Below are 10,963 nucleotides of genomic sequence, written 5' to 3' on the forward strand. Positions count from 1 at the left end.
GTTTGGAAAGATGGAAAAGTTCTAGAAATGGATAGTAGTGATGGGTGTACAACATTGTGACTGTACTTAATGTCACTGACTGTGCATTTAAACAATTAAAATGTCACAAAAATTGCACTTAAAGTATCTGCTTAAATTATAGCATATCATTCTATTCTAAGAAACAGGAAAAGCCAAGGTTAGGCAATTTTACATTTAAGCTTATAGGAGCTTCACATAAGAAACTCTGAAATAATAAAGAAAAACAGATCACTCAAGCAACTGTTAAAGCATAAAATGAAGAATAAGCCAAACAAATCACAAAATATACTTAAAATTTAATTATCCAAAGACAATTTTCCACACTAAAGTAAATGTGATTTTGATTATTGGCAAAAACATGCCAACAAACACCTAAAAGACTGGCATCTAAAAAACACCTGAGGCCCAGGACATAAAAACACAAAAATCCAACTTTATTTTTCATAAAAGTCAAAACTGTTAATTGGCACTGAGAGAAGGACAGAAATACATACTAATGGAATAGAACTGACAGAGCAGAAACAAGCCCTCAGATTTATGGGTGAATTAGCCTAGGCTGCCATAACAAAACACCACAGACTGGTGGCTTAAATAACAGAAATTTATTTCTCACAGTTTTTGGAGGCTAGAAGTCCAAGATTAGGATGCCACCATGGTTGGGTCCTGGTAAGGGCCCTCTTCTTGGCTTCCAGATGCTACCATCTCACTGTGTCCTCACATGGCAGGGAGAGAGAGAAAGCACATGTACAAGCTCTCTGGTGCCTCTTCTTATAAAGACGCTAATCCTTTTGAGGACTCCACTCTCATGAACTCATTTTTTTTTTTTTTTTTGAGACAGAGTGTCACTTTGTTGCCCGGGCTAGAGTGAGTGCCGTGGCGTCAGCCTCGCTCACAGCAACCTCAAACTCCTGGGCTTAAGCGATCCTACTGCCTCAGCCTCCCGAGTAGCTGGGACTACAGGTATGTGCCACCATGCCCGGCTAATTTTTTCTATATATATTTTTAGTTGTCCAGATAGTTTATTTCTATTTTTAGTAGAGACGGGGTCTCGCTCAGGCTGGTCTCGAACCCCTGACCTTGAGCGATCCACCCGCCTCGGCCTCCCAGAGTGCTAGGATTACAGGCATGAGCCACCGCGCCCGGCCCTCATGAACTCATTTTAACCTAACGACCTCCCAAAGGCCCCATCTCCAACTACCATCACACTGTGGGTTAGGGCTTCAACCTATAAATTTTGGATGGAGACAATCCAGCTCACAGCATGGGCAACTGATTTTCAGCAAGGTGTCCAGATAATCCAATGAGAAAAGAACAGTCTTCAAAAAATGGTGCTGGGACAACTACATATTCACACACAAAAGAATGAAATTGGATTCCTTCCTTAACCATACATAACAATTAACTCAAAATGGATCACAGACCAAAGTGTAAGAGCTAAAAATATAAAACTATAAAATTCTTAGAAGAAAATATAGAAGTCAATTTTCATGACCCTGGATTAGGTAATGGTTTCTTATGTTTTCAAGTAACAAAAGAAAAACCAGATAAACCAGACTACATAAAAATTTAAAACTTTTGTGTCACAAATGATATCATCAAGAAAGTGAAAAGACAGCCCACAGGAGAAAATTTTTTGCAAATCATATGTCTAACAAAAGTCTAGTATTCCAGAATATATAAAGAACTCTTATAACTCAAGAATATAAAGATAACCCAATTTAAAAATTGGCAAAGGATATAAATAGATAGTTCTTCAAAGAATATATAAAAATGGCAAATAAGCACATGACAATATGCTCAACATCATTAGCCACCAGGGAAAAACAAATGAGAACCACAATGAGATACCAGTTCACATCCACTAGGATGGCTATAATAAAAAAGACTAGAGATAATAACAAGTGTTGCTGGGGATGTGGAGAAACTGAAACCCTCATACATTGCTAGTGAGACTATAAAATGTTACAGCCATTTTGGAAAAGAGTCTGGCAGTTCCTCAAACAGTTAAGCAGAGTTATCATATGACCCAGCAATTCCACTCCTAGGTATATACCTAAGAGATATAAAACATAGGTTGACATAAAAACTTGTACATGAATGTTCATAACAGCATTATTCCTTAATAGCCAAAAAGTGGAAATAACTTAAATGGCCATCAACTGATGAATGCATAAACAAAATGTTGTATCCCCATAAATGGAATATTATTTGACAATAAAAGAAAATGAAGTACAGAACAGAGATTAATTTAAATTAGTTTCTCTCATTATTTAGCTAGTGACAATTCTCTAAATTCACCAAACACATTAGTCCCCAAAATTACTAAAAAGTTCAATTGATGTTCTATTTTCAAAAATCTTTCTGGTTCTTCTTGAGGGTTAAAGGAAAAAAAATATTTGACCACATACAAGTTGCTGTGGTCTGAATGTTTGTATCCCCCCAAAATTCACATGTTAAAACTTAGTCCCCTAAGTGGTGGTATTAAGAGGTGGAGCATTTGAGAGATAAAGGCTTCATCCTCATTAATGGGATTAGTGCCCTTATAAAAGAGACCCAAGGGAGCTTGTTGGCTCCATCCGCCATGTGAGGACACATAGAAGGTGCCATCAATGAAGAACTAGCCCTAATCAGACATCAAACCTGCTAGTGCCTTGATCTCGGACTTTCCAGCCTCCACAACTAGAAGCATTAAATTTCTGTTGGTTATAAATTACCCAGACTAAGGTATTTTGTTTTAGCAGCCCTAATGCCATGAAAATAAAAAGTTATGATCTTTTTTTTTTTTTTGAGACAGAGTCTCGCTCTGTTGCCCGGGCTAGAGTGAGTGCCGTGGCATCAGCCTAGCTCACAGCAACCTCAAACTCCTGGGCTTCAGCGATCCTACTGCCTCAGCCTCCTGAGTAGCTGGGACTACGGGCATGTGCCACCATGCCCGGCTAATTTTTTCTATATATATTTTTAGTTGGCCAGATAATTTCTTTCTATTTTTTAGTAGAGACGGGGTCTCAGTCTTGCTCAGGCTGGTCTCGAACTCCTGACCTTGAGCGATCCACCCGCCTCGGCCTCCCAGAGTACTAGGATTACAGGCGTGAGCCACTGTGCCTGGCCAAAAGTTATGATCTTATGTTTTTATAAATATACATAATTTAAAGTTTCACAGTTTCACATACCAATAATACAGAAGTCAGTATATAACAATGGTTCTCAACAGGGGGCAATTTGGCCCCCAGAGGACATCTGGCAATGTCTGGAGACATTTTGGTAATCTCAACTAAATATCCTAAAATGCACAGTACTGCCCCCACAACAAAGAATTACATGGCCCAAAATGTCAACAGTGCCACTATTGAGAAACCCTGGCATAGAATAATTCATTCAAATTAGCAAAGAGCACACCATTCATTTCTCTTCTTTCAGAATCAGTCTTAAATTAGAACTTAACCTCTACTAATACTAAGCCTCTAATATTAATAGTTAGCCTCTACTAATATTATAATTACTAAATGCATGAATTTTTCTTATCAAGTTTAAAACAGATTATGAAAACATATGAATAAAAACATATATGTACATATATGTTTAAAAAATAAATAAATATTAGATTGAAATATAAGAGAAAAAAAGATAAGGAAAGCACTTACTGTAAAAATGTTCTAAATTCTGAAACTTCAACATTCTCCACAGTAATAGGCTCATGATTTGTTAAATTATTTGATGTCTGTCCAATAGTATGAAAATAGAAGTCAGGAACCCTTGCTAAAAGGACTGCTTTGTGTGCTTTGAACAAAGTACAACCGACAGAGAAAGTAACATCTGAATGGAGTTCTTCCCTTAGAAGCCTATAAGGAATAAAAATGAATCATAGTTTAATTAATGACACTAAGAATATATACATATTCTTATAAAACACGTTTGAAAATAATATATAAGCTAAAAAATAGAGGCAACATAAAATAAGTTAATAGAAAAATGAGTTTGCTCTCAGTTCATTCCAAAGAACATTGTTTAATATTGGCTTAGAATGTAATTTTCTAAAATTTATAGTGAAAACAAAGGTAACTTCACTAAAAGAGTAAGAACACTTTTTCAAAATATATTTCTTATGAATTCCTTCTAATAAAATTTATTTTCTGCTACTTATATTGATTTTCCTTTAAAATATATCTTCTTTAGATTTATTTTAAAACACAGAACACAAAGTTAACATGGTCATTAACTATTGAAAAGAATTTTTTTAACAAATCTCACTAAAATTGGAGCAAAAAAAGGTAAACAGTCAATAACACCAACAAACCAAACATAACAGTGGATAACCCAGACTAGAAACTGGTACACCTTGTTCTGACTAATGTTAATCACCAAGTCTGATGTACAGACTTGGCTGTCAAAATGGGACATTTAACCCTTTTCCATTTCCCCCTCCCACAAATAGAATTAATCATGCTATAATATATTATTAAAATGATGGACTCATGAGGTAAACCCATTTAAATCCCTTTACTAATGTATAGATATAGCTATGGTAAAACTCCTTGATTACATGTATATTTAAGATGATGAAAGAACACAAATCAACATCATAATAGAAACTCATAATCTTTTGTCTCTGCAGTAATTAAATATTTTACTCTCTAAATATTAAATAGTACTTCGTATCACTACAGCAATAACATCAGCAAGGTATGTATTCTCAGAGGACTTCTGTATTGCAGGATATAACGGGCAATGACAACAGTACACTACAGGAGGTACAAGTAATGGATAAAGATATCCATTACGGTGAAAGCTTGGGAAGTTGCCAATGACACTCACACTCCCCCAAGACCAAGTTAATGGCTCCTTCCTCCAATCCCATCACACTCAGTACATACCTCTATTATAGCACTTCTGTCATTGCATCATTATTATTTTTATGTGTCTTTCTCCCTACTAAACAATGAACTCTCCAAGGGCAAAAACTGTGTATCTTCAGTATGCAGCAAGAGTTCAGTATCTGCCTGTTGAATGATCCTATTTTACCCTAAACAAAACAAATGCTTCAGAGCACAAAAGCTTTCAGAATCTTGAAAACAATAAACAAACAGATGTATCTTAGTTTGATCAATATTTTCATCAATAATTTTCATAAGTAATTTTTAAAGTTACACAAAAATGTGTTGCTGTCAAACTTTAATTAAAAATAGTTGTTCAAAAACTCAATTTGTTCCACCCTCCCACCTACCTTCTCCCTATCCTCTATTCCTCCCCAAGTGAATAAAGGAAGCACTGTAGCTAGTTAGCCAGACAACCAACAGGAGGGATTCCGCTTTGTGTCTAACAGTTCCTCATGAGCACTTGTTAAACGAAGGCACAGTTAATGTGTGTAAAAATTGTTAGTGTGAAAAATACTACTTTTTATTTTATGAAACTACTTGTATCAGTTTCAAGTGTATCTTGTATCTGTTACAAGTAACAGAAAATCTGACTCAGATTGGCTTAAACATTAAGGAAGGTTTATTGGCTCATCTTATAGCAAAAGTCCAGAGCAAGGACAGATTGGAGCACAGGCTCAATGATGTCAAGGCCCAGCTTCTTTCCATCTCTTTTCTTTGCCAACTACTGCATTAACCTGCCTTAGTTCATTTTGTGCTGCCGTAACAGAATAACACAGATTAGGTAATTTATAATAAACAGAAACTTCTTGGCTCACAGTCTGGAGTCCAATATCAAGGTGCTGGCATTTGGTGAGGGCCTTCATGCTATGTCATCACACGGTAGAAGGCAAGAGGGTGAGAGAGAGCAAGAGGGGGCTCAACCTACCTTTTGTAACAGCACCAATCCCACCCATAAGGGTGGAATCCTCCTGGTCTAATCACCTCTTAAGGATCCTACCTCTTAATACTGTTACAATAGCAATTCAATTTCAACATGGGTTTTGGAGGGAACAAACATTCAAAGCATAGCATAATTTATCTAAAGCATTTTATATTGTTGACAAAAACCTAATTATTGCTCAACACTTATTGAGCACACACTATGCACCAAGCACTGGGAACTAAGGACGACTAAAACATTATACCTGGCCTCCGAGAATTTATAGCATAGTAGGGAAACCAGGTCTGAACATTGAAAGGTACATTAAAGAGATATATTCAATAGCACAGATGAGTGAATTTTGCTCAGGGACAGACATAAAAGAAGACCTCATAGAGGACATGAAAACCAAATGGGATTTCACAGACTGAATAAGAGTTGGTTAGGGAAGCAAGGCAGGGTGGGAGAGAATGCTTGGCTCCATGTTCTTTACAAAGGTGTGTGTGAGTACAGTATGACAAATTGGTCAGTATAGGGTACTCCCAAGTAACACGTGGCAGATGAAGCTGCAGGGATAAACACGAATAAGACACAAAGAGCTTAACTATATTCTGTGGTTGAAGGAGAGTCGCAAAATGGTTTGAAACATGGTGGCATGGATGCGGAGAGACAGGAACACTCATACACTGCTGGTGGGACTGCAAACTAGTGCAACCTCTGTGGAAAGCAATATGCAGATACCTTAAACAGATTCAAATAGACGTACCATTCGATCCAGCAATCCTATTATTGGGCATCTACCCAAAACAACAAGTCATTCTATAAAAAAGACATCTGAACCCGAATGTTTATAGCAGCACTATTCACAATTGCAAAGATGTGGACACAACCCAAGTGCCCATCAATACATGAGTGGATTAATAAAATGTGGTATATGTATACCATGGAGTATTACTCAGCTATAAGAAATAATGGTGATATAGAATCTCTTATGTTCTCCTGGATACAGCTGGAACCCATTCTAAGTGAAGTATCTCAAGAATGGAAAAATAAGCTCCACATGTACTCACCATCAAATTGGTTTCACTGATCATCACCTAAGAGCACATTTGGGAATAACACTAATAGGGTGTCGGGCAGATGGGGGGGATGGGTATATACCTACATAATGAGTGCGATGCTCACTGTCTGGGGAATGGACACACTTAAAGCTCTGATTCGGGGGGGGGCGGCAAGGGTAATATACGCAACCTAAACTTTTGTACCCCCATAATATGCTGAAATAAAAAAAAAGAAAGAAACATGGACAAATATATTTTTCAAAATAAATTTGTGTAGAGGAGGAGTTAGAGGAAAAAGGGAAGGAAGATGAGAAAACTACTGCACAGCAAAGAAGAATGACATAAAGGGCTTGAGTCAGGAGAGGATCAATAGTGAAGAAAAGAGGGCATGGAATTAAAATATATTTAAGTAGTAAAATTGGCAGGAGTTAGTGAGTGGGTGTAGAAGGTGAAGGAAAGAGAATAACTTAGGATGTCTCTAATATTTGGTTTGGATAACTGGGTGGCAATGATGCCACCAATCTTTACTATGTATCTTCTAATCCTACTTCCCTCCTCTACTTCAGACATATTTCCAATTATCTCCTGGACATAGCTTCCTGAACATTCATTATACACCTTCCTTCCAAATGTCCTAAGATTTGAGACCACCTTCCATTCTTCCCTTTTTCTGTTCCCTATATGTAATCAGTCACCAAGTCTATCAATTGTTCTATTTCCACTGCCATTATGTATCCCTGGACTATTACAAAATCTCCTAACTGGTATCCTTGTTTCTAAGTTCTCTTTCCTCAAATTCAAGATCCAAATGTGTTAATATCCTATTTCAAAAACACCAATGGCTCTCCACTGACTCCAGAATACATTATAAACATTTCACTGGAGAAAGAAGGCCCCTGTGATCTAGTCTTAGTCTACCTATTCACCCTCATCTGCTGTCACTTTGATTCCCTGCCATATCCACAATATCCTTCCAAGTAAAGCAACCAAATTCATTTATAATTTACATATGGCCCTGGTTTGTACCACATGCCCCTACACCCTAATCACATCTGAATGGACAATGGACTGAACCAAGGTTAGCCACTGGACAATGTGGTAGTTAAGCAAGAGCACCCAAGCAGAGATGTTCTATAATAAACAGGGACCAACTGATGGCACTCTTGGAAGCATTCTAAAGCAAATCCAAGATAGGGTTAAAAAAAAAAAAGAAAGAAAGAAACTGGTAAGGCCAGAAACAGAGATGAAGATACAAAGTTACTGAAAGATCAGTTTGCATAGCTACTGTAGAGGAGGCAGACTGCTTGGGTTCACATTCTTGTTATGTGACCTTGGGCAAGTCACTGTAAAGTCCCTGGAGCCAGACTGCCAACGTTCTTACTCTGATTCCATCACTTCTTTTTTTAATGCTCAGTTTTCTCATCTGTTAAATAGGAATAACAAGGCTTATTATTCCTTCCTACAGGATTCATGAGATAAGTAAATAAAACATTTCATCTAAGTCCAGAGTATAGCAAACAGCAGGATGCCAACAAACTTTTCTTACAGTTGTCCTGAATAATGATCCATTTGTCAATGAGGTTTTACTGTATAATTGGTGTCATACCCCAAGCAACTTTCCATTTCTACATCAGATCTGTCTTTTTGACTGCTGAAACTATTTTCCTGTTTCCTGTTTTTCCTCACTTTTCCATGTATCTCATCACCTCAGCTAACCTGGGAGTGTCTCTGTTCCTTACGATTTGGAAGAATCTAATACAACTTGCTTTTCCAAAATAAATCAAGCTCTTTCAAATCTCTGTGCCTTTGTAAAAACCATCCCCCTTGCTTAGACACCCTCCACCCCTCCCTTCCCAGTCATTACCGGATCAATTCTTAATCAGCCCCCAAGAACACACTCAAATGTCACCCTATGAAGCCTTCCCAACTCACACACCACCACCATTACTTTTGTTTCAGCCATTCTCTCTCTCACTAGATTGTTAAGTACAAATACCCAAATAACTTTAGTTATATTTTCCATTTTTACTTCAGTCCCTCACTGGTAGAGACAAGCAGCACCACCGATAGATAATTCCAAATTAAAGGGAAATTTTTTTACATTGATAAAATTCTGTTTATAGCTACTGGAGCCTTAAGTATGGGTGAGTGTCTGACAGAAAACATTTTAAATATCGAATGCTGCACGATTATTATTAGTAATCGTGGTTACTCTACTTTAGCATTCTCAAAGTGTCACCCAGGCCAGCAGCAGCAGCATCACATGGGACCTTGTTAGAAATGGAAAATCTCAGGCCCCATCCCAGATCAATTGAATCAGAGAATTATGGGCTGAGTAAACAAACCCCTGTTTTAACAAGCCCTCAAGGTGATTCTGATGTACACTTAAGTTTAAGAATCAATGTTTGGCTGGAAATTGAAATTAGCTAGGTAATATTTCTAAGTTCATTTTCTTTGTAAACTGAAATGACTTTAGCTGGATTCCCAATAGCCTGATATGGATACCCATGAGGCTTACAAAGGTTAAGCTTCAGGACGACCCTCCATTTGCTTGAGTCCTCACAAGAGCTGGGAGTTGCTGGGAGCTATAGAGTGTTCTAGGAGAGAGGAAGCCAGGTTGCAATCGGGAAGTATTTCCACATAAGCATTTCTGGTAAACTTTTTAAAGAGAGCTCAGACAGAGACCTCTAAGGCTCCAGTAATTTATTCTTTCCTCATTTCAAATAAATATTTGCTTTGCTAATTTTATTATTATTTTTAATTGTATAAGCTTATTTAAAAAGTTGTGTATGTTTCAGGACCTGGATCCACCCTGACCTTAGCGATTTGTCTTTCAAGCAACTAATAAGCCTGTCCATGTTAAAATATTTTAGCATAAACTGGTGCTGCACAAAACTACGCTCTTAATTTTTGTTTTCCTTTTGAATCTGGTACGTGATGTCCGAAGTGCTCAGGATTGGTTACTAGGGCGAGCGAAGCCGCACTCGGAGTAGTGGGGAGGCTGGCAAACGTCCCGCAGCGGCCTGAGGCGAGAACTAGGTCGCAGGGGTGGGGAGACGCGGCCGGAGCAAGCCACCGCTCGGGGCGCAGGTGGGCGAGTTAGGAACTGAAGCAGCCAGAGTTCCCGCCTCCTCCTACCTGAGCAGATCCTGGCTGAGCTGCTCCGACACCAACGCCTTCAGCCGGCGCCGCTCACAGGACCCCTTCCTTTGCAACCCTCTCCTGCAAACTCCGGGGGACCCCTGCAGTACCACGGGGGCCGCGCTCGCCTCCCCACAGCGGGCCATGTCCCGCAACGGTGCGGCGCCGCCCTACAGGCCCAGAGCTCGGCCTCACTTGCCCCACCCAGAAGGAAGATGGGGCCTTTCCGACCGAACACTCCGCTTCGACCCGAATCCGCGCCCTAAGGGAAAAGGTTGAAGCCCCGCGTCAGTTTGGAGGCGGTCCCTTAGAGCAGGAGGCCGACGCCGAGGGCAGCCTCGGAAGCCCCGCCCCCAGCCGGCACGTGACCCGGGTGGGGCCTGCGCAAGCGCACTATCTCTGTTTATCGCTGCCTGCGTGCGCCCCGCCCTGCTATTGCCCGGGGAGCGGACGTTCCTCGGGGCAGGCCAGTCTTCAGGTTCCCACCTCGCCCCTCTTCTTTGCCTTCTGGGTGATGTTAACCATTCTTTTAATGAACGTTTTTGTGAGGCCCCAATTCAAATCAATACGTGCAACCTTTCTATGCTGTGTCTTTCTGGCATGCCTATGCTTTGTTTCCCCACGAAAGATTGAGCGAGTCACACGCTAGCCCCTATCCCCTTCTTATATGGGGAGTGGCTCGTATAACTGCTCTTAGACTTGACCTGAGAAAGTTTAGATTTTATGATGGGACTTTGCATATAAAGCCCTAAAAATTTTGACCTGGTGGGTAGAAGGCGGTAAAGTGGGAGAGGCAGAGCCTTTGAGCAGGGGAGTGGGTGGATGGATAAGCTATAAAATGTTGAGTATTTTGTTTGACCAGAAGAAAGTAGCAAAAGTCACCAAGTTTTTTGCTATTTTTTGTTTGATTACTTCCACCAAGAGAAGAAAACCGAGAAGCAATAGTT

General features: G+C 39.4%; 1 protein-coding gene across 1 annotated transcript in view; it reads right to left on the bottom strand.

Annotated features, from left to right (window-relative positions):
* Positions 1-10,355, bottom strand: part of BTBD8 (BTB domain containing 8) — a 98,759-nt gene extending 88,404 nt beyond the window's left edge. Inside the window, exons 1-2 of the mRNA XM_045547538.1 lie at positions 10,014-10,355; positions 3,663-3,860 (exon numbers count right to left, since the gene is read on the bottom strand). Of these exons, the coding sequence (XP_045403494.1) occupies positions 3,663-3,860; positions 10,014-10,162 (347 nt within the window). The 5' untranslated portion in view covers positions 10,163-10,355. The remainder of the gene's footprint in view (positions 1-3,662; positions 3,861-10,013) is intronic.
* Positions 10,356-10,963: the final 608 nt, after the last annotated feature.

Source organism: Lemur catta, chromosome 3, assembly GCF_020740605.2.
Source record: "Lemur catta isolate mLemCat1 chromosome 3, mLemCat1.pri, whole genome shotgun sequence".
NCBI classification, from domain to species: Eukaryota; Metazoa; Chordata; class Mammalia; order Primates; family Lemuridae; genus Lemur; species Lemur catta.